This window comes from Setaria viridis, chromosome 2 (genome assembly GCF_005286985.2).
Source record: "Setaria viridis chromosome 2, Setaria_viridis_v4.0, whole genome shotgun sequence".
NCBI lineage: Eukaryota > Viridiplantae > Streptophyta > Magnoliopsida > Poales > Poaceae > Setaria > Setaria viridis.
Window position 1 is genome coordinate 36,815,749 of NC_048264.2, and position 23,926 is coordinate 36,839,674.

At 46.5% G+C, this 23,926-nt stretch overlaps 2 protein-coding genes and 1 pseudogene across 15 annotated transcripts; 2 read left to right on the forward strand and 1 right to left on the reverse strand.

Annotated features, from left to right (window-relative positions):
- Positions 1-6: 6 nt before the first annotated feature.
- On the reverse strand, positions 7-4,706 carry LOC117843302 (uncharacterized). Of its 14 annotated transcripts, none has more exons than XM_072291508.1 (11): positions 4,532-4,703; positions 4,352-4,431; positions 3,730-3,843; positions 2,980-3,248; positions 2,720-2,876; positions 2,486-2,527; positions 2,283-2,353; positions 2,109-2,211; positions 1,757-1,878; positions 1,456-1,656; positions 7-1,385 (listed from the first exon to the last, which is right to left on the reverse strand). In XM_072291508.1, exon 11 carries the CDS (start codon positions 631-633, stop codon positions 223-225), a length of 411 nt encoding a protein of 136 aa, XP_072147609.1. In that variant the 5' UTR covers positions 634-1,385; positions 1,456-1,656; positions 1,757-1,878; positions 2,109-2,211; positions 2,283-2,353; positions 2,486-2,527; positions 2,720-2,876; positions 2,980-3,248; positions 3,730-3,843; positions 4,352-4,431; positions 4,532-4,703; the 3' UTR covers positions 7-222. The 14 variants fall into 14 exon arrangements, 9 of the variants coding, with proteins under 9 accessions (XP_072147609.1, XP_072147606.1, XP_072147608.1 ...); XM_072291505.1 differs by having other exon boundaries at positions 2,279-2,353; positions 4,532-4,702; XR_011897380.1 differs by lacking the exon at positions 2,486-2,527 and having other exon boundaries at positions 1,082-1,385; positions 2,108-2,211; positions 2,980-3,045; positions 3,150-3,248; positions 4,532-4,697.
- A 3,571-nt stretch (positions 4,707-8,277) lies between these two features.
- On the forward strand, positions 8,278-9,788 carry LOC140222005 (small ribosomal subunit protein uS4m-like; annotated as a pseudogene).
- Positions 9,789-17,343: 7,555 nt separating this feature from the next.
- On the forward strand, positions 17,344-17,829 carry LOC117844356 (L10-interacting MYB domain-containing protein-like). Its single transcript, XM_034725080.1, has 2 exons — positions 17,344-17,649; positions 17,743-17,829. Exons 1-2 carry the CDS (start codon positions 17,344-17,346, stop codon positions 17,827-17,829), a joined length of 393 nt encoding a protein of 130 aa, XP_034580971.1.
- The last annotated feature ends 6,097 nt before the right edge of the window (positions 17,830-23,926 follow it).

The window sequence follows — 23,926 nt, forward strand, 5'->3', positions numbered from 1 at the left end:
ATAAAATGCTCAGAGAAATTGAATCTTTCTTTTGATTGCTAATAATGAGTTTATCTTGTTACACAACAATAAGGGTGCGGTGACAAAGCATCTCAATCTAGCACACACCGCAGCAGGCAACAATGTTAAGAATTGGTAGCGGCGTATCTGACTCTGATGACTGAGGCAGCCAGTAATCTAATTCAATTGGGAACAGAAGAGGGCATACACATGACGGGCGGTTCAGGACTTGGCGCCGTCACTGGGCTTGGTATCAGCGGAGTCGTCCTTGACGCCGGAGCCCGAGGAGGCCGCCGCGTGGGCGGCGAGGGCCTTGTCGTACGCGTCGAGCTCGTCGAAGTAGATGTCCCAGACGCAGCGCACGCAGCCGCTGCCGCAGCAGTCGCCCGGGAGCGGCTTCTCGGGCGGCTGCGGCACCGGCGCGGGCGCGGGCGCGGGCGCCGGCGATGGCGATGGCGCGGCGTCGGGCTTCGTGGCGCCGCCGCCGTCGCGGGGGCCGGCCGAGGCCATGGGCGGCGTCCCAGGCGGGATGCAGTAGCTGCGGCAGCGGCGGAGGGTGAGGAGAGGGCGCGGCAGCGTGGGGAGCAGTGGCGGCGGGATCGGGGCCGGGACGCGGAGGACGGCGCCCAGCATACAGCCGAGAGGTCGCGTCGTCGGAAGGGGGAAGGCACGCGGAGGAGGCTGCTGCGTGATTGGGTCGGGAGTTTGGAGGGTCAGAGTCCAACTGCCTCAAGCCAGCGCGGACGAACGAACTGACACACGGCACGTTGCGTTTGGCTTGCCATCTCTCTCTGCCCATGGAAGAAGAGACTGAAGAGTCGAATTTCGATCGGTGTGACTTCTTTTCGAGGAAGGTAATTAGCAGAGTCGAATCAACATCTGAAGATAAAAAACGATCGAATTCATAACCACGAGGCCGCACACATCACACAAGAAAGATTCAGATCCACAGCCACAGAAGGAAACATGTGAGTTGGAGAACAGGTTAGATAGCCACCGAGAGTTCCACAGAAACTTCAGTATCAGGATTGAATCTTCTCTACCTTATTGCCACAAAAAGGCGAAAGAAAAGAACAGAGTATAAATCCCCAAATCTGCATCACTGAGTATATTTGATCATGCAATTTCTGTGTAGTGTCGCAGTTTTTCAGCTGACAGAAACTTTCAAAATTTCATTACCCCAACAGCAAATCTAGCTAGCCGTTAAAGGACAGGGAAACTAGAATGCGTGCCACTCAGGATAAGCGCACGCGATACACTGCAATCACGCACTGCTCCTGACTCCACATCGTTCGTTCTCGTGAGAGAGTGGACTGTCGTTTCAATCCATTGCGATCACTGATCACTTGATCAGGAGCCAGCATCAGGTGTATGTATCTGAAATTCTGAACTCAAAGGCAGAATCTGTTAGCGCGCACGAAAAAGGATGTATGCGGAAAAAAAGGTGGTACCTACCTGCTTCTAGTTTTCCGTCAAACGATTTCTGATCTTCAGCCCATCAGACTATGCTCAAAGAGAGCAAAACCTGTATCCTGTAAATGGGACCATCAGGCCTTAAATCGTTGGTCCTTGAAGCACTTTAACAACTTCCTTTGCTCTAGCTTGTATCTCTTTTAGAAACTCGACAAGAACGTGTTGCTGATAAGAACCACCTTCCTATAAAAAAGGAAAATAAAGAAGAGGGGAAAAGATGTTGAGAAAGATGCTGATGACAAGGCCCTGCTCTTTGTAGAATCCAGAAGTTTGTGAATCTTACGGTTCGAATTAAGACCCTCTCAGTTCTCTTACAAATAACAGCATAAAGTTCGTCGGGTGAAACATCTCCTTTTCCAACTGTAAGTCCATCAAGTAGCACCTTGTTCCACTCATTCTCATGTGCTGCATTGCACAATCTCTATTTATAAGATATCATAACTAGTAAATGCAAAAGAAAGAGAGAATTTCTGAGCAGCAACCAGACCCTGCATTACAGATTCAAGAAACTTTTCAGAAGCTACAACTTGCCCCCTTGTAGAAAGAAGAAAGGTACTCAGGACAACAATGAAGTGTAGACCTTCCCCAACATCTCTAGTTGAACAGCCTAAAAGTAATGCATAAAGAAAGAATACCTTTGTAAGCCTAACTCCGCTTTTGGAGAGATGTGGCCGCGTATAACTGCAACACCTTTTGCAACATAGCTTGAAGCCCTGGTTTATCTCCATCTTGTTTAGCCTAAAATAAAATTTGATCAATGTTGGGAACAATACACACTTGCTAGCATAAAAATCAAGATACTTACTTGCCTCAACTGAGCACTGACTTCCGACAGAAATCCCTCATCAAGCTGCCCCTCTTGTTCTCGGCGTGATATTTCCTGGGATGGCATTTCAATGTAGATAATGTGACAGAAACAAAATACAGTTTGACATCAAATCTCTCAAGCCTGAAAGAAATATTGGTTGAAAAGCAGAGACAATAGTAACAACAGGCATGAGTAAAGCATAACCTGAACCACATTCTCTCATAAGAGATGTGGACCTTTGCGGCCCTGACCATCACATTTGCACAACACATTTTGTCAGTTAATGCATATGAGTGTAACAAAGCTCTAGCTTTCAAAAAAAAGTGTAACAAAGCTCAACTTTACAGACACTGCAAATACAGAGACCATGACAGAATGCATGTAAAGGACAGCACCAACAGAAAGGATGCAGAAACATAGGAAGAGTTGTGGCCTTACTTTCTCCATCAATTTGAGAGTGTCTGGGTCTCTTGGTGGCCACTTCACATCTCCTTCATGAATTGCCGGACTGATGATTTCCTTCAGCACATCAGTTGACTGTTCAATCTTTTGCTCCATAGAATAAGGGAAAAAATTATCCGCATGCAACACATATCTGTGTAATATAAAAAGAAACACGAAAGGTTTACATGCTTCGCATCAAGACATAGGCAGCTGTATTATATGAGGACTTATGCATGATGGAACGTGGTTCTTACATCAGTCTTGTGAACAAGCCTGTCAACAATGTTCATGACATTTTCAGCCAGCTCTTCGTAATCTTTCTGAAAAGACAAAAGCGAGAAACCAATCACAAAGTTAGATCAATATATATAGAAGATAATAACATCCACAGGAAGGCAAACTGTATTCGTATGTGAAACCATGCTTTATCATCATCTGATTTGCAGATGTCAATTCTAGCTGCCAGCCGAACCCAGAAACCAGCATCGAATGCCAGAACATTTTCAACCACTATTTGATCAAGCTGTTTACAAGCAAGAACGGTGCATTAGTAATTTAATCAGGTGAACTCATTAATGCAAAAGAAATAAGCAAACAATCAAGGATTATTCCAGTCGATTTAACAGAGAATAAGAACTTGGTATTTGTAAAAATATAGTAGAAACATTAGTCTAATATAGTGAGACGTTTAGGCAAACTTCAAACACTGTACAAACATGAAGAACAGGAAGAAAACTAAAAGCAATCTGTGTAAGTCAACTAGCTTCTATAGTTCAAAAGTGTTCAAACAAACTTAGGTCCAGTCATAGGTTCATCAATTATTTCTCAGTTTGCCTCTGAAGATTTTGAACAAGATAAGAAAGCAAGGTCAAACTTGGCATGATGCAGACTAGTAAGTTGGAAGATATTAATAGAGTGAAGTCTGAATTGCAACATAGTTCCGCAATAAATGGTAATGTGATCTAATTATGGCCACAGGTTAGCCAGACAGACATCACATCTACCTCTCTAGGATTTGCATCCCTCAGCATATCAATCAGCCTATCCACTTCAATTGTCTTCTTCAGGGATTCTTCAGGAGCTTTATCAGCAGCGCATAACAAAGTGCTTCATAAGTTCTGAATTAAGAATATTCAACTGTCATACTATTGAATTCGATATACTACCGAATTACATATCGAATTCAATATAGAAATCTGAAACCATAGATCCTGACGATAGAAGGATTGTAATAACATAATCACAAATTTGCATCAGCAGCCCTTATCCCTTATCACATCCAAACTTTTAAACTGTAGTTCCAATTGAACGGTTACACTGTCAGGATCACAATTCAATGCTGAGGGGGGGGGGGGGGGGGGGGGGGGGGGGGGGGGAAGAAACCCATAATGACAGTTCCACTGCGATGCTTATCTTGTGTTAAGTTCTAAAAATTTTTAATCCCTCAATAAGAAAAATGCCCAGCAAGGCTAAGGATATGAGCCGAGAAAACACATTGTTCCCAATTAAACAGAATCAAACAATTGAATAAAACGCCATCACTTCTAATCCAGAAGCACCAACCAGGCAACCAAGTGCGTACAAGTAAATGCAGCTAAAAGCACAAATCAAGCACAGAACACGAACCGCCTCCGCCGCTCCGCATGGAACGCACTCAGCCCAGCGGGATGCACCAGAATCCCCCAACACCACCGACGGGGCAAACTCTGTTGGCATAAGCGCGGACAATTGAAGGATGAACGAGGTCGAGAAAGTCACGATTTCGTTGGGAAAAGAAATCAGGATGAACAGGGTGAATAGTCTAACCGCGAAGCGAGGCGGGGATGGATACGACGGCCGGAGCGACGTGGAGGTGGCGGCGGCTGTCACCATCGCCGGCCGGAGACGGAAGCTGGACGGAGGGGCAGAAGAGAGGGGGGAGGGAGTGCGCGCATGTGCGGTGTGCTCCACAGATGACAGACCACAGGTATGGAACTCGATGTCGATAGAGCTACCATTCCGCCTCTACGGACCAAAGTTTACGCCTCCAACACGGAGTAGCAGAAGCAAACTGCTTCCGCAATTCTCGCTTGTACGCGGAAAGTTGAGTTTACACACTGATTATGATCCACACTTCCACTTGCACCGTTGCACGGCAAAAATGTCCAGTTGAAGTATAAAGGGGGAAATTGGAAAATGATGCTCTACATGCTACTTGAAGATTTTTTATACTTCACCACATAAGATGTTTTATTGCAAAAATCGACCTCCTATTTAGTTGTGTTGAGAAAAATCATCCACCACATATGTACTAAGATTCCACTTGACCGCGCACTTCGTGCCGACCAAAGAGGGCAATCGGCGTGACCTACTCATGGGAGCTACTTGCATGCATATGCATTCCTCGGTTGCACCTGTGTACGCCTCCTACGACCCCAGCCCGTGTCGCTCAACCGACCAGGGCAAAACAAAGTTTTCCACGGACCAGTCCGGGGACTTCGTTGCGTAGGAAAAAGGCAAAGGCAAAAACACGTGCAAAAGAGAAACCCATGTCAATACAAATCCGCGACAAAGCCACGGCTAAAAGCATTTAAGTTCATTACATAATCCGGACTTAATGCAAGAAAGCGAAAACTTAAGCAACTACTCCGCAGGGGCTTCGGGAGGGACTTCGTCTCGGATCACGGCTGACGAGATCTGCCCGACCAGCTACTGCGCGCCAGGGGCCACCATCTCTCCGAGCTGCGTCAGCTCCTCGGAGGTGCGGTTCCTCGCGTAGCCGCTCCCAACGGCGGCAAAGTCCACGCCGTCATAGTGCGTGGCCCTACTCCCCTCGTCGAGTGAGTTCTGGGACCCTACGGTTCAGCTAACATACAGTCTCGGGGACGCAGCCCAGCTCTTCCAGATGGGCTTCGAGCGCAGGCTCCGCCCTGACCCCGCAAACCCTATGTTCGTTGGTGCGGCGGAGTATGCGCAGGCGTCCTTCCACGACCTCATGGAGATCCACTCCACGAGCAGCTCCTTGTTGGAGGTGGAGCTCGTCCACCGCGATATCTTGTCGAGAGAGTGCTTCATGGCGGAACTTGCCGAGCACACCCCTCCTGACACGCGGCGCGCACAGCCGATCCAGTGCACGCCGGAGGAGAGCGAGGTGTACCTCCACGGGAAAGTGGAACGCCTCGCTTTGAGGCGGCGGAGCTCGACGGCAAGCGCGCCCAGCTGGAGCGCGAGCGCACCGAGCTTGGCAAGCAGCGCGGAGAACAAGCGGCCGGAGCAGCCTGCGACCATTCCCATCGCGTGCATGAGCAGACCATGTACGACGAAGATGGAGTCCACTGGTTCGCCCGTGCCAGTCAGAATGTTGCCGCCACGGCAATGATCCTGCGTTCAATCCTTGAGCTGTAGGATCCCGAGGGCTTGCGCATCCATCGCGAGCTTAAGGGTCTGCTCGAGACCGCGATGGTCCATCAGGCGGGGAGCTTCCTCCAACGGAGACAAGAAGCTAACAGCAGCCACCGGAAGTGGAGTACAGGCGGCCCCTAGGGTTCCCACGCGCCCGCCGCACTCATAGATGGCTAGCAGGAAGCTGGCCAACCCGCGAGAGGGGCGCTAGCGCATTGTTTTAGTCAAAATGAGAATGACATCATTGCATACTTAAAAGACTTTTTGAGATACAAAGTTATATAACATTTCGGCAGTTAAACTGTAGCGCAGAGCCCATACATAGAGCTTATTCGCGCTATAGATCATTTGGAAGAAGTATCCCCAGCCAATGGAGGTCAAGGAGGCGAGCAAGCAGCGGGGAGCACAGGAGAAGCCAGCCCAGCCAATCCAGTTGATGCCCCCTCAGGTTGCTATTCATCATGACGCTCCTCGCCCTTTCGAAACCCCTCAGGCTATGGATCATTTTGCGGGAAGCACGAGGGTCGCCCACAAAGCGATAAACAGGAGGATGGGCATGCACAACGGATTTCAATTAGAAGAGAAGGTGCAGTTAGTTAGATGAATTGCTTTCGCATAGCAGCAAATGAAAATCTGAGTTAAAATAGGAATAGATAAGTTCCCGAGGTCATTGAAATGGGTGAAGTTCAATTTACTATGGATTTTTTCCATTCTCCTCTTGAAGCACACAAGCAGGAGCCTTTCTTCCAGGAGCCTTTCACCAAAGAGAGCAAAACAGTTCTGTAAGTGGCAGATCAAAGCCTGAAGTAAAGTCCCTGGTTGTCTTAGTATTCTAAGTAAAGCATTTCATTCTCCAAGCTTTCAGGATATATCTTCGTTAGCCTTTTGAATTCAGCTATCAGTGTGAAGATGAGCATCTATCTTTCTTTTAAGGATTTAGTGTGTGTGCTTGTTCTTAAGGGAACGTGCAAATCACCCAATCATATCAGGATGGATCCAATGGGTGTGATTTTTGTCTGTATTGATCACTTACCTACGCTATAAGAAGAAGGGCGTCATGAAAGAGTTTGGTGTCCAAAGCCACACCTTCTTTCCCCCATAGGAACAGAGGTCAGGAGCTGTCGGCAGGGCGCTGCATTCAATCTGACTGATGGCTCAAGATAAGTTGGAGACATACTTTAGATAGATAATTTATGTATTTCGCTATTTCGAATACCTAAACTCAAGCAGTGCTAATTTGCTAATCCAAGCCTTATCAATAATACCAACACGCCGTCTGATCCAAGATTAGCAACCTCTCTTTCTCTCATAGAGAGAACCTCACTGACGCATTCAGGGCTCTGCAGTTGAAGTGTTCCTACCATCCATATATAGGGAATCCACACCGTCGGCTTGTCGATCCGGGATCGCCCAGGATCGGGTGGAAGGTCGGAGAAGCCAGTCTTCAGTGGTGCTTACTTGGTAGGCGGATAGTAGATCAGAGAGGTAGGCCAGTAGAATATGGAGGTATTTTCGTTCTCTTGTTATTTTTTTATGGCTATAAGTCTTTCTGTCTTGGATTCGTAATGTTTGGCCATTAGGTTTGAATTGCCTTCTCTTTCTGTCTTGGATGTGAATTCTTTTACTTATCCTAAAATTAGGAGAGTCGTTGATATGGTCTTTCTTGGCTTTGGCTTTCAAAGTGCAGGTTGAAAAGAGTGCTCCATATCCATATATGTGCTTGGAGGGAAGGCCACATCTTTAATTGTATTCTTTTTGAGGTCATCCTCTTCAGCCTGTGTTAGTAGTGCTAGTTTTGAGTTTCTTTTTAGTACCTTCCCTACTTAGGGGTTCTATAGAAAGGCTTAGAGGATCCTATAGTGTCAGTTTATGTTGGAATTGCTTTGCTCTTTTCTTTACAGCTTAAGCAAATAAGCTTGAAAGAAAGTGCTTTTATTTGAGTTGAAATGAAAGAAGAAATCGTCTATCTAGACAGAGTATGTGTATTATTCGGTCCATGCTTGCCCTTCTAGGCCCTTTAGAGTAACTAGCAAGATCCACCAAAAAGACGGAACTACGGGTGAGAGAAGGAACTATGATAAAGCTTTAGTGGAGTTTCCTGGAATCCCTTCTGGCGAACAGAAAAGAGAGATACGAAGGAGTAATGACGAAAGGTTGATTGTTCGTCGTATGTTCAGTGATGGTGAGCCTTCAACCAATAAGAAATACCTGAAAGAAGATGCGTAGGCCTTCAATCATGGTGCAATGAATATCGTAGATAGAGTGATGGAAGAAGTTCGATCTCATATAGCTAGCTGGAGTCTTTCCTTTCAAAGTGAAACGATTTTCCTTTTACGTTGAGATATTTGAATTGGATTTTCTTTCACCACTACTATCGTAACGCACAGAAAACACTGACGTTTCCGCTCGCTTTCAACCACTGCCACTTTACCTGAGCACTGTGACGCAGTCGGTCAAGTATTGATTTTCTACTAGTCAAGGACTTATGAGAACTGAAAAGAAAAAAACTAGGCAAAGGAATTCTCAAAGTTCATTGAGTTAAGGGAGGACCATTCGTGGGGGGTTCGTGGAAGAGTTGGGTTCGATTCCCTTTATACGCGATGTGGCGAAAAAGACTGATTCAACGAAATATGCCATGCCTGCATTAAGATTTAAAACGTGTCGTCTACTTCCAGGAAATGTTCGGAACAGAGAACTTTCTCTAATCTAACGTCGCATTCTCCGAAGATTGAGGAACAAGAGGAGATCCATTAAAAGAAATCTTTCTTAGAGAGAAAATCTAAACAGTAACATCAAATCACAAACTACACGAAAGTTGTCCCTTTATTATGGGGATTTACCCATAAGGGAGATGCACAGAGGAAGAAAACGAACTTCATATATCCCTTTTTTACTCAATCAAGAAACAAGATCGGACGTGATTCCGGTTCGTCTCCGTTTTAGTGACACTCTTCCTCAAGCAAGGCAGCCGATAAGTCATCGAAGGGTTTGTTTGAATAATGGACTGGTAACCATTACTCATTTGAAAGTTTCCCACGGTGATCTAATATCTTTTAAAGAAAATGACACGAGAACCCGCGGTGAAGAAATAAGGAGATCTTTCTATATCGACATATCAGTTGGAAAAATCATAGGCAAATTCCTACCGGTCAGAATCTGGAGAAGAACAAAAACGGAATGGTTCCGCTTACTCACAACTCAGAGGGGATGCCGCTTACTACTCAAATCCGGGTTTTTGCAAGAGTTGCGTTCTTATATGCAAGAAGAAGACTTAGAAAGAACAAAGAAGTTTGGATCCGCAAAAGTATGCTTAGGCAGTTCCTTCGCTGAGCACAACAGAATGAAGAGGAATTTGTTTCATTTCAAATACTTCTTCTTATTGAAAAGAAGGAAGGAGGAAGAGGAAAACCGAAAAAGATCAATAAGTCCTTTTGTTTACAAGTCTTCTTTATATAGAAATTCGACCTATTGCTCCGGATCCCCGTTTACTAGGAAGATAAGAATCAAAAGGATCGAACTACCTACTCATTATTCGGAGGTGAATCATAGAACACTAAAAGCTGTGGTATCTTATGGACCTAACATAGGTCACATCCCTCACGACATAAGATTGAAAGATCCAAACCTTCCTCTTCGGAGTGGAAACGGACGTGGCCAAAACATATAAAAAAAGATCGGCCTAGTCGCTCATAGGGACATATCTATCCGGATAGAGGATAGTCTAGATCAATTTTTAGAAAAATCTCTCTCTATATAGATAGGTATCTCTATGGATAGAGATAAAGATAGGGATCCCTATAAATCGAAATATATGGAAAAAAGTGCACTTTTTGACTACTACTATTTCTTAGACTTTTTCAAGGAAACATCGTTTTTTCGATTTTGACTGAATTGGTCGGAGCGTAGACGAGCGAGCAGAGCCCAGGAAAGACCGCTTATCTTTTTTATATCATATTCTTTTTTTGGCAGAGTGGGAGCACTCGACGAGGCCTCTACGACAGAAGAGATTCTTCCCCGTTTCTGACCGGACGATTCCATCAAATAAATGACACCCTGTAGGCACGGTATAAAGAAGATACTACTTACAAAAAGCACGTTAATAGAGATTAGAAAAAGCATGTTAATAGAGACTGTCATTGCTTTGCTTAAACAAGAGATTCTCATGATCGGGCCTGACCTGGTTGACCCGATCAAACTATTTCACTTATGATCTGGCCTGGTTGACCCAATCATGATATTGAAGGATGGGACCTTTTCTCAAAGGTTGGAACCGTGGCCTCGGCACACAGCCGCTTGGGTAGGCCGAATGATGCACGTCGCATGATCCTAGCATGGCGCCACAAACGTGCGGAGTCCGATATATAGCATCGTCATGACCGCGATGACCACCGCGGCCGATACTGCGAGCGCTCACGCTCCCCGACCCCAGACGGCCCAGACCCAAAGGCATTTGGGAGAAGGATACGCTCCGCACCCTTCCTCGAGCGCTTGCCGGGGTGTCGGGGATGCTCCTAGGTGAGCATGGGGCCTCCTCCCAGTGCCACCTGAAGCTGGGAGGCATGGTCGGGCGCGACCACCTTGGGTGGCGCGGTCCGCTCAGATGCTGCCTCCACGCCGCCATCACCAGCGGCCAACTCCAATAACGAGGAGTTCGCCAGGATCATCACCTTCGGAGTCACCGCCCCAGCCGCCAAGCTCTCCCACTCCTCCTCTAAAGGAGTAGCAAAGGGCAGTAGAGCGATCAGCGGCGGTGGGGGAAGGGCCGCAGTGACAAGTGGGGCGCTTGTGGGAGCAACTAGAGCCGTCGGAGTCACTGCGCCAATTCCTTCACCGGTGGCCAGATGATTGGCTCCACAAAGCCCACCGACGAGGGCGACACTGCTAGACCGGGAATGAACTCCCTACAACACGAAACCGCGGATCAATCGGAAACTTAGGTGAAAAACACGAAGTTAACCTCCTAACCTGTCATATTGCCACAGAGGAAGGCGCGTCGTACGGCGCTGCAAGGCTAGCAGCCCCAGCTGAGGGCGAGGTGGCGGAGGTGGTGGGACTGGGATGTCCTGGGCCACGGCATCACCTTGGGGAGCGTCTTTGGGGACTTCGCGTGCAACCGCCTGACTTACCACCAGTTGAGAAGCCGCGGCGGCATCCCTGGGCTCTTGAGAAGGCATGGCCGCCAGTGTCACCACCGACCTTGGCAGGAGGGTCACGGCTCCTACACCCTCCAACGCCTGGGGTGGTGGCGCTGTTGCCACGCCTGCCGGCACAAGGTTCGTCGCCGAACGCGGTGCATCGACGCCAGGTCACCGGGCTGGCGCAGAGCTCCTACCAGCACCAGGAGCTTCATTCGAGCCCCCATCCGCTGAGGACGCGCTCGCCGCGACTGGTTGTCGGTCACTAGCCTCCAAGCTCGACCTACCATCTGGAGATGGGAGAGACACTAACCTTTGTGCTGTGCTAGGTGGAGCGCCAGGTGATGGCAGTGGCAGCTGCTCGGGGGCTCTCGAACCGTGACCTCAGCCAGCAAGCGACCACGATCTCCCGGAGTGACAGCCATCTGAGCGCAAGGAAGGCTGATCGACCCCTCGGCTGGAGTGGGCTTGAGCGTGCTTCGTGCTTGTTTTGGTAGCCGAGTCGTTGGTGGCCTGTTTCTAGGACGCACGGTTCTGCGCCAGGGCTACGCTCCTGCCTCCCTTCGCTCCAATCCCGACGGGAAGTCCAACCTGAACACCATGAGAAAGCTTCGGGTTAGATGAGAGGTCAAGGACGGCACGGCCTCACTCCTGCTCTCGTCCTCATCCTCATCGTCGTCCTCCTCCTCTTCTTCATCCTCCTCGTCTTCGTCAGACAGCAACCCCTCGTCGCGACTCGTGCCGCGGCACCTCGCGCTTTCGCGAATTTTCTCCTCCCAGGCACGGACCTCCCTATCACGTTTACGCCTCTGCTCTTGAGCAGCACGGAGCTTGGCAGCGGCCCGTTCGGCACCCCGAGGGTTACCGTCCGGGTCGAGAAACCTAGACACCAGCCGCTCGAGCCCCTGCGCACCAACAGCAGTTCGGGCCTCTACGCGCTCGCAAGAAAAATGGAAGGATTTGCATATTAAAGACCCAATACGTTGGTGCCGAGCTTGGTTCAGGCTTGGATCGATCCAATTGTGGATTTGTTGATAACGGCATTGGTAAATCATAGTTGGATTATAGAAGCCAACTAGATGGACAGGCACGAAGGACATGTGCAGCATACATTTATGAAGGTAGAAGGGCAGCATATAGATGACTAGACGATGACAAGGCACGTCAACGTGGCATGACGTATATGATGAATGATGAAATTGAGGCGCATGGAAAGGTTTCACTAGTAGAGAATTGGCTTTCCATGCGCCCCCTTTTGTCCCGGTTTAAAGTTGGCCCGGGATAAAAGGTTCACCAACCGGGACTAAAACTCGGTCACTGGTGGGGGGCTCACCAACCGGGACCTTTTATCCCGGTTGCAAAGGCTAGTGGGAAAAAAAGACTCTGAGAGGCCTTTTATCCCGGTTTGAAACACCAACCGGGATAAAAGGCCCCCCCCCTTTAATCCCGGTTGGTAACACCAACCGGGATAAAAGGGTCAAGAGCCTTTTATCCCGGTTTGTAATACCAACCAGGATAAAAGGGGGTCATTTATCCCGGTTGGTATTTCAAACCGGGATAAAAGGGTCCCCAACGAGGTGACTGGAAGGTGACTAGAAGGGGATTAAATCCTCGAACCCTTTTATCCCGGTTGGTGTTTCCAACCGGGATAAAAGGGTCCCCCACGAGTTAATACAAAAGGATAGCATCCCCTACATACTCAGATGTTGTGTGTAGGTGGGAGGGTAAGGAAGCTATGCGCGAGGCTGGAGGTTGTGGGTTCGAATCCCACGAACCGCGCACGCGCAAATTTCGCGTGAAAAATCGCGTGACTTGTGACTCGAGGTTTCTTTTTTTTTTTGCAGCGTCGACCGTGCTGTCTCGTTTTATCCCGGTTGAGTGACCCGGGATAAAAGACCCCCCCTTTTGTCCCGGTTGATTTATCCCGGATGCATTTTCGGGAGATTTGCACCCTACCAATCGGGACTAAAGGTCAATTCTCTACTAGTGTTTGAGGACCAAAACGGTCAATTTGGTAATTCAAGGACGAAATTGAACTTTGGTTCAAAGTCTAAAGACATAAATGGCTATTCTGCCTAACTTAGCACGATCTATCAAGGGCAGCAGCTTGGTGTTGCACATGAAATAGCGCTAGAATTCTAACTTCGCTTATGTGCGTGTAATAGACGTCGTAGTAGAAGGTAACAAAACAATATGGTAATTCCTCCATTCATAAATGTTAGGCATTTCTTTTGAGAGGGAAATGTTAGGCATAATTTGATCATGCAAAAAAAAAACAAATTTTATGAATTTTGACCTATAATTAGTTAAATTATAAGCACATTTAGTGTATAAAATTTGTATCAATATGTTTATACTAAAAACCATTTTAAAATGATATTGAGTCTTTAGTAATTGACATATTATAAGAGAAATTAAGAGTAAAAATCTACTTTGGAAGATTTTTCCCTATTTCAAATATGACTATAAATTTCTGGATGGAGGGAATAAGCACAAATAATCATATTGGTAAAGGACATGTTAGTGCTAGAAATTAGTGTTAGCTAAGTCCATTCGATAACTAATAAGTTTTTTTATTGAATTAGATTATAGTCGGAAATAGTACGTATGTATACATGTACACCGTACACGCGTCCAGTAGTAAAGCGCGTGTGATTATGCAAAGTGAGGGCAGACCGTACCTCCATTCTAGTTTATTAGAAACGTTTTGTCGTGCAGCCATGTGGCTATATGTTGTCTGTGGACTGACTTTTATTTTAAGAAAGAACTAGTTATATGTATGAACTGTGTGACCTTGATGATCTATGGCCCTTTATATAGCTGTGGATAATGTATTAAACATGATCATTGATACACGTGCCATTTGAGTACAATTCGAGTACAACAACTTTTGAAAAATCACATTTTTAAAACCTCACTATTTGTATTAGATGGGTACATTGAATTATAAAAAAGGCCCAAACTTGATTGACAGTTATCTCTCCAACTTCGCTGTTGAGAGGATGCTGGGCCCAAACCTGCATTTCATAGTTGCAAGCTGGGCCAAGCCGCGGACGATGCAGAGTTGCTGCAGATGCTCTTGGTCCTGCTTCCTCAAATCGTTTAATTACTGCATGCGGAGTCTGCTGGCGCTGGCTATATGCCTGGGCTTGTTTGGTTTGGATCCTGAGAAAGCTGGTGAGGTGTTGGATTTTGGTGGCCTGGGGTCGGATGGTGCATGGCATCTGCGAGATGAGTACATGTACAACAATTCAAGAGCCTACCGCAGTCCGGAGCTGCAGTTGGTTTCTTCATTTCTGGCAAAACGATCTGTACTGTTGCGGGACCGGAGGTTTCTATCAGTTTGGCTCCAGCGTAGTAAATGCCATCTACTCTTTCTTTTTTTGCGAGTAAATGCCATGTACTCCCAAGACTCCAAGAACATCAAACATGGCGAGGTGAACTTTTTCATGGGTAATTTTCCCCATTGGCCAGAACGATCACCCATTAGAGCCATCCAACTCCCCAAATCAAAGTTTAGCAACCCAACATCAAAATCGTGCTTCAGGAGATTTGCTATCCCAATAGGAAAAGCTAAATCTCACCTGAGTAAAATAGAGCTCCTCCTCACCTAATTTTTTCTTCACCCCATCTTCCACTAGCATGTTCTTGTGTTGCCCATGGCCAGTAAATAAGGCCTTGTTTAGTTGCCAAAATTGGGAGCGCCAAAATTACTGTGCAGCACTGTAGCACACTGTAGCATTTCATTTGTATTTGTGAATTATTGTCCAAACATTGACTAATTAGGCTTAAAAGATTCGTCTCGCAAAGTACAACAAAACTGTACAATTAGTTTTTAATTTCATCTACATTTAGTACTCCATGCATGTACCGCAAGTTTGATGTGATAGGGAATCTTCTTTTTGCATAGTGCCAAAGTTAGGAGTTGGGAGTGAACTAAACAAGGGCTAAAATAGCAACCGCAGTGTTTTCATGTCCATCCGTTGGCCTACTACCCGTAAGGCAAGACTACCAGTGCTTCAAGGAGCCCGTTCGGCAGGCTGCGGCTTCTCTTTTCCGGCTTAGCTTTTCAGCGGAAGCCGTTCGGCTGGCTGCGGCTTCTAGTCACGAGCGGAAGCCGTTGGTGTGACGATAACGCCGCACCGACGCACCGACGCGCCAGTGCCTCCCTCCTCTCGCCCCCTCCGTCGCTTGCTCCCCTCCGTGCCTCGCTCGGATCCGCCGCCGCGGCTCCCTCAGCTCCCCGCTCCGTCCCTTCCGCCAGGTCTGCGCCGCCGGCGGGCCCTCGGCGCGCCCGCTCCGTCGCGCTCGCCCGCCCGACGCCGCCGTCCGTCCTGCTTGTCGTCGCGCGGTCCGTCCGGCGCGGTCCGTCCAGATCCGCCTCCGGCGCAGCTTCCGCTCCGCCGCTCCCTCGCTGCCACGCGCTCCCCGCCGCCGGTGAGGCGTGGAGTGGCCCTCTCCCTCCCTCCAATCCGGCCGGGCGACGACGCCGTTCCTCCCGCTGGACGCCCCCTCCGTCCCTCGGTCCGGATCCGCCGCCGCCCGTCCCTCCGGATCCGTCGCCGCAGCTCCGAGCCGGCGCACGCGCTGCCGCCGCTGGTGGGCCGTCGGGTGGAAGGACCGTCTCCCGCGCCGTCGCCCCCTACATCCCCTTCGCTCACAGGTATGGATGCTACCCCATCCGTATGCCGCTAGTTAGCAAGTAGTGTCCTAATTACTACTAAGGCAGGTGTCAATCTCGATTCAATTTTTGCACCCAACAGCAAAAAAGTGTAAAATGCTTCCTGTTTTTAGACATGCTGTTGTGCAACTGACTTGTTTGAGTAGATTAATCAAGACTATAGAATGTCAAGTGCAATTGTGAGATCTTGCATTTTTTTCTGATCACGCAGGAGAAAGAGACCTTGCATTTGGAGCTTTTAGTTCTAAAGCTGCACCGGTGCTTATCTTTTTAAGATGCATCTTGATGGAAGAGCTAGTGAATTTAGGTTCCATCTATGTTTGCCATTTATTCAATGTAGATGAAAGATAACAACTGTAAGGGGCAAGTCAGATGGATTGTTTAGAATTAACACCTTAGCAGAAACTTGGTATTCCAAATTCGATTCCAGTTCCCATGTTGGTCGAGGTTTCTTTATCTTGTGGATTCTTTTCACCTCAGATATGTGTAATCTGCCTAAGTGGCTTGTACATCCACCATGTTGAACCTAGGTAGCATAAATCTCTTATGTTCATTTAACAATATGATCTCAGCATTATGTCAATCTCCGAAGTCTGAATTGTATTAGAATTTAGAACTGAATGGGTGGTATGTTCCTGAAGATGAGAACCTCGAAAAAAGTATTGTAAATTAAGTAATTTATTTTGGTTATCTAGGTAGCCGTTGAACCATGATCTTTTATGTTGTTCCCAAGTACATGTTATCGACCTTTTGTGCTCTGATGCAGAACTTGGCCATTGATTTATAGCAAACAAAGAATGATAGCTTTCTATGTCTAGGTCAATATGAAAGTGTTTTGGGATGGCAGGATCCACTTTAGGTAATTGTCATTCTTGAATGATCAGTAAGTCATTCTTGATCAGTAGGATGCCAAAAAAAAAACCCTTGTCTGTCCTACTGATCAAGAATTCATTGTACTGATCCTGACTTTGAACAAAAAAAATGTGGTGTACCCAAACATCAAGTCTAGGCAACTCTTGATGTTACTGTCGCCTAAGTTATTTCCCTTATCTGTATTTTACTCTAGTGTTATCGAACATGCAAGATTGGAATAGCAATTTTTTGCCACTGATAGTCGAAGATGCAAGCTGAATGTCACATTGTGCTGACCTTGTGATTTCTTTTTGTCACCTTTCAGGCTTCAGGAGGAAGGGTGCAAGGAACACAACACTGAGACAGATTGAAGGGTGCCCACACTGGCATCGTCATCGACTGGTTCCTGCTCCCCCCCCCCTGTGTGCTCGTACAATTTCCGCCACAAACGCCACAAAGCACCTGCTAAGGCAAGTAACAATTTCTTTATTTTACATTGCTTAGTTGTGTACGTAGGTCGTAGTTGTCCATAGATCGGTGCCATATAATTGCAGCTCCTGTGTGCTCAGATGAATAACCGTGCCAGCTGGGATGAGCCCACGACAAAAATTTTGCTGGACTTGTGCATTGAACAGAAGAACCAGCTCAACTGGAGCGATAGATGCCTCACTAAGTTGGGATGGAGGAATGTGCACTCCAGGTTCCGGGCAAAAACTGGATTGCAATTGGGAACGAAGCAGCTGCAGAACAAGCTCAGCAACTTGAGGAGGCAATTCTTCGGCTGGCGGGCATTGCAAACCTCATCTGGTTTAGGGCGCGACACACAAACTGGTGGTGTGTCTGCTGATGCCACGTATTGGGAGCAGGACCAACAGGTACGGACTTTGCGACGGCCCTAAGTTACTGATCGTCTTACTTGTACTGTTTTGTTTGCGATGCTGATATTTTACTTTGATGGGACATTGCAGGACACCCAGGCGAGGTCCCAGTCGAGTTCTGTGAAGCCTCCACCTTTCCTCAACGAGTTGTTTGAGTTGTATGGCCACGAACCCTAAGACAGGGGCACATTGCTGTCGGCCGGAGGTATTCGAGAGGACACACCTAGCATGGGGACTGAGTGCAATTTCGTGGACTTGGAGGAGGACCCCGCCCCTGCTAGTAGTGCTCGTGTCAGTGCTCGTGCCAAGTCAAAAAGGCCGGTCCGAGAGTTCTCTGTGGACAGTCCCACCAAAAAAAGAAGTGACAACTTGGAGCAGTACATTAGGGAACTATCTGAGAGTGTGGCCAAGCGGAGCCTGCTACGTGCGCCGAGTCTCCAGGAACAAATATCGCGTTGTCTTGAGATCCTAAAAGAAGATGGTATAGAGCAGGGGTCGGAGCTTCACAACCAGGCTATGTTTTCATTTGGGCAGAGCGCGGAGTGTCGGACCACGTTCATGGGGTTAGACACAAAAGATGCCCGATTGAGTTGGATCAATTTCTACTGGAACATGATGCACAAGAAGTGATGGTGCCCTGGTTATTTGTTAGCTTAGTTGCACTTGTGTTGTGTTGAACATTATTGTTAGCTTCTGTAATTTGTAGACGAGGTTGAACCTTTCTATGTGCGCCGAGTTGAACATTTTTAAGTTAATGATCGTTGAACCTTTCTCTGGTATGTTAGTGGTTGTTTCTGTTCAGGTGTATCTGACTGTTGACCATTTCTATTAGTTAGTTGTATCTGTTCTGTTGTACGTATAAGTTTTGTTGCTAAGTTACTTTGAAGTTAAATTACGTTCAATTTTTTTGCAAACTAGTTGTACCTCCTCTCAGTATACAGAACGTTGTTCACCTTGTCTTATAAGCTGTGTTTTCATTTTCGACAGGTACTTGAAGTATGAGTGGTGCAGAGGAACACAACAGTGACACCGGCAGCGACAGCAGCTCTGTGTTCGATATGAAATGTTTAGGAGGAGCTGCAGCCGCATATGCGGAGCTTCGCACCATTCATCGGGCTAGACGGAACCCGCCTGTTGAGCTGCCAGTTGAGCTGCCACGCCTGACGGGTCGGCAATGGGTGGAGCTGAACCTCCGGGACAGGAGGCGGTGCTTCGATAATTTTCGTATGTATCCCGACACGTTCCTTCAGTTGCATGACATGTTGGTTAGCAATCATGGGTTGAAAATGTCGCAAGGGGTAGAATCTGTTGAGGCGTTAGCTATGTTTGTGTGGGCATGTGCGACACAACAGGCTTGCCGTCAGATTAGAGAAAGGTTTGACCGGAGTTTGGACACAGTTAGTAGGAAGATGGCGCATGTGGCGAATGTAATGTATTCGTTTGCCCAGCAAGTCATCGCTCCAAAGGATAAAGCGTACTCTACGGTCAATCACAAGCTGACCCAATATGCACCGTTCTTTGATGGGTGCATAGGTGCTCTAGACGGTACGCACATTCCAGTAATTGTCGGGCGTGAGTCCCGTTTGGATTTCCTAAACAGAAAAGGATTCACGAGCTTCAACGTGTTAGCCATATGCGATATGGACATGCGATTCACGTACGTAGGAGCTGGGATGGCAGGCTCGTGTCATGACATGGCGGTTTTGCGTGACTGTATGTCGGCAACGACGTACCCACATCCACCTGCAGGTATGTGACTTCTAAGAGTGGCACATGTAGCTGGACTTGGAAAATGTGGTGCACTAATGTTGATTTTTTGTGATTACCTGCAGGCCGCTATTATTTGGTCGACTCGGGGTACGCCGTTCGCGAAGGGTATCTGGGGCCGTATAGAAATACCAGGTATCACCTCGAGGAGTTTAGCAGAAGGGCGGCGGACACATTGGAGGAAAAATTCAATTTTCACCATTCCAGTCTTCGCAATGTGGTGGAACGCGCATTTGGTGTCCTGAAATCGAGGTGGCACATTCTGCGGGAAGTTCCACTATATTCAAGAGAACGGCAAACCAAGATTGTTATTGCTTGTTTTGCACTGCATAATTATTTGCTGGACCTTGCCAATGACAGTTCTGCAGGATCGTCCAGGGCGCGAGAACCGGACTATGCGGTGTCCGAATGGGTGGCAGCTAATGCTACACCTGATATGGGCAGTGTCCGAGATTGGATTGCGGCGGGAATCTCGTTGATATAGACGCGGGATATATGTTGTGTACGTTCATGTTGTAATTTGTATGTACGAAATTGTAATATGTTGTTTGTACGATCGTACTCTCGAGTGTGTTTGTTATGTTTGCCGGCCACCATTTAAATGGTGTAGTTGCATTTACCGCTACAAATTTTATTTTCGAACGTAGCAGCGCATCCGTAGGGAAACCACTTTGGGAATTGCTAAGGATAAGCTGTCACCGCTCCCTCCCTCCTATCGGTACAGGAACAATTTATTTTCTATTTTTTTAACAACCTTATATTTTTTAAGTATCAACAATTCCCTTATGATTTGTAGTCCCACACCTTGTAATTGTTCATTTTGTAGAAAAGAGTACGTAAATTAGACTTGATTAATTGGTTTCCTGTATAAATTTCATTTGTAACCGGACTAAGTTTAACCTTGGAAGTCATGTGGGCCAAACGGCCCGTTACCAGGCACACCAGGCGGGCCAAACGGCCGTTAGCAGGCTTAGCGGCGGCAGCAGCAGCAGCTGTAGCGCTGCAGCAGCGGCAGCGGCAGCCAGCAGCCGCAGCCGCTATAAGCGCTGCCGAACGAGCTGAAGACCTCCCAAGCCTCTAGTCTCAACCACTCTCGTATCACTCAACGAATTTTTTTTCACCAGAATTTCCCTTCCATGTACTTCTATGCAGTACTAGAATAGTATAGTACTGCACATGTATATGTTCTTGGTGCTTGTACTTGGTTCAAACTCTACGTCAGCCGCGACTAGTGGAGTGTGCTGCCGTTCAGTTGCTCCGCAGCACCACTGGCCTCTGGCTAGGGCTCTGGAGTCTGGAGGAACCCTCAGCAAGCAAAGTCCCAGTGCTGTTGCTAATAAACGACAAGGCAGACTGGCCGTCGAGTTGCAGCTTGCGGCCTGCGGCAGGCGCAATCGAGGCGGTGCAGCGCGCGCCCGGCCTTCGCGAATTCCCAATGCGTTCCACCTTCGTCACTTCACGGTTTGCCTCGCGGGGTGGCCATACACCTAGCCAGCAACCGCCCTACTCCGTACGTACACGTACGCCTAGGGTTCGTTCGACGGCTCATGGCTACAGGCGCCAATGGGCTGCAGCCTCCGGCCTGAGGCTCGGACGGAGCAGGGAGGAAGCACGCACCGCACAGGGACACATGACTAGTACATGAGGCACAGTCACGTCGCGAAGCAGGACGTTGTCCTCAACAGCGCTCGCTACATTGGGCAACGGGGACTGAAGAGACGGGCATTTGCAGGGAGAGAGAGATGGCGTCGTGGCGATGGACATGGACAGACACAGAGAAGTGCAGTGAGAGAAAGAGGACGGGGCTATAAGGACTGATTGATAGCGATGGAGAAAAGCAAAGGGCCGATTGATAGCGATGGACAAAAGCAAAGGGCCGGGGGCCCAGCTGGAGTTTCGTCCTGCCCCGGCCTCATCACATCCCATTAATGGCAAGCGCAAGCATGGCACGGCCGACCTCATGCACGGCCGACCGTCAGAGCTGTGTACTCCCGCAGGGGGAGATGGCGACGACCGATGAGCACGGAGCACCAAGCGGCAACAACTCTTGTACTGCCGACCTATTCAAAAGCTGCGACGCCTTTTCATTTCTCGACAGGAAGTTTTTTTTCGTTTTGGCCCTACGCAACGTTGCTACTGATCGATTTCAAATTTGCAAGAAATTCTAAGAATGGATTCAACAGTTGCATCAGCAGCCCACAAGTAATGTGTGACTTGGCAGCCCCATGAATTCGCAACCAAGGTATATACGATGCCATTTTCATCCTCGAGCTAAAGTGTAATCCATGTCACATCGAATCTTCGAAGGCTAATAAGAAAGATTCATGTTAATTATAAAATTAATTACACAAATGGAAGCTAATTTGCGAGACGAATTTATTAAGCCTAATTAATTCATGACTAGCACATGTTTACTATAGCATGTCAAATCATGGATTAATTAGATTTATAGATTCGTCTCGCAAATAAACCTTCATCTGTACAATTAATTTTTTAATTAACCTATATTTAATGTTTCTAATTAATATCTAAATATTCGATGGGATAGGAACTTTAGTCCGAAAAAAACACCAAATACCCCCTAAGAAGGCAAGAACCGATAAAAACACATCTACAAATGACTTTAAAGCAAACCGCCGTTACAAAGGTTAACACTATTATTCTATGGATACTCTTAGGACGCTGGAAAAGTAGTTCGTAACGTAATTAAACCTCCCGGTAATATTGTGTAAGTAGTTCATATGAAAGAAATATATATAACAAAAGTCACATATAGCACTGTAGGCAGCCCATAGACATATAACAAAATTATTTGTTTTTCAAATTTTAACAAAAGTGAAGATAGATATCCTTTTCTACTTCGATGGCACTCTTCTTTTTCATACCACTGTGGCTCTTTCCACAGCTAAAAATTACCTGTTGTATGGATCCTATTCCTATGGATTGGTTTACTAAATACATTGTAGTCGCCCTCGTACAGATCAAACAACAGAGACTCACTAAATCGGGTGCACTTGCATTACCCATAGAAATTTCATATAAAGTTGCTGCCTTAATTTCAGAGAGTATTTTGTAAGTAGTTATCGTGGCAACAGAAAATACCTAAAATCATAGCATAAAATAACTTTGAGGAAAGTGTATAACCGGCTTGTCCAGTTGTATCATTTAGAATCCCATTCCACTTATGTCACTTAGAATCCCATACTCTTAATATGCACATCTAGCTCCTTCAACTTAGATTCGGATGTCGAAATGCACATCTAGCCCCATAAAATTCGCTTCAGGTGTCAATCTAGGTCCATATAATCTCTAAAAGTATTGTCATCCTAATTGAAATGATAAACCTTTATTTTTATATAAATAAAATTTAATTATAGTTAAATAAAGTGAAGTTCAGCTCAAAGCGTGCATAGAATATTAATATGTTGAATCTAGAATAATTGATGTGCGCATGACAGTCAGTGCTTATATTATTCTTGGAAGATTATTCAAATTTGAATAATCTGTAATTGCACTTAGGAGCTTATAATAGTCTCCGTAAATTACAAGGAAATTGGAAAAAAGAAAGCTAAAGAGGCAAGAAAAAAGTTTAAAAAATGTGCTAATAAAACAAATGGCTTGCTTGAAAGCATAAAATTTGATCCTACATCGTGTTCTATTGGTAGGATGGTAGTGCATTTGAAGAGTTTAGAAACCTAAATGACACACGGAGTGAAGTTTAAATAGGCAATATGCATTTTAAGAGTATAAAAATCTAAATACCATCCAAGTCAAAGTTTAAAAATTAAGATATGCATTTTAAAAATATGGGGACCTAAGTGACCGTGCACTTTACTTCGAAAAAACTTTTGATACAAATCAAACCGTTCACATCATTTTCACATGTATAAATCTATGCATACGGCATATCCGAGTTTTAGAATGCTGTGAATAATCTTCTAAGACAATATTGGCTAAGTTGAACAAAATCAGTCCGTTGATCTACAGAAGATCCAATAGTACATTAGTTCAACATGATCTGCAATAATTCAACGATTGAAGCCAAAGAAAATCGTGTTGTGCCTTGTTACTAGTAGCCATTACCACTAGCACCACCATTACTACTACTACCACGACTCCTACATTGCTAAAGATTGCTAGTACTTGTATTCAACTGTCAAGTGCAGGATGGTTTATTTTGCTCACCAATGTATATCCTCGAGCATTCAAATAAAAGTGCATGCTACAAAAACATTACTAGATATACCATATCATCATCACATTACACATAAAAGACTTCCAAATTATTTCCATGAGCCATAATAGCAAGTTTAACTCGTTGAACAATTCAGATCGCCTGGTGGAGCTAATCAGCTAATATTACCCGTTCAAGCTTACAACACTCAAGGCATCCACTACTTGGATCTCACACAACTAGTACCGTGAACTAAAGCGGCCCGGGGACATACTACACAACAGTGGCGCGTTAAGCTTCCGTAATGCTAAGATTCAACACAGAAACACACAT

Coding starts and splice junctions, on each gene's coding strand:
- LOC117843302 (XM_072291509.1), bottom strand. CDS start 633: ATGCTGGGCGCCGTCCTCCGCGTCCCGGCCCCGATCCCGCCGCCACTG.
- LOC117844356 (XM_034725080.1), top strand. CDS start 17,344: ATGAATAACCGTGCCAGCTGGGATGAGCCCACGACAAAAATTTTGCTG. Junction 17,650..17,742: donor ATTGGGAGCAGGACCAACAG/GTACGGACTTTG, acceptor GGGACATTGCAG/GACACCCAGGCGAGGTCCCA.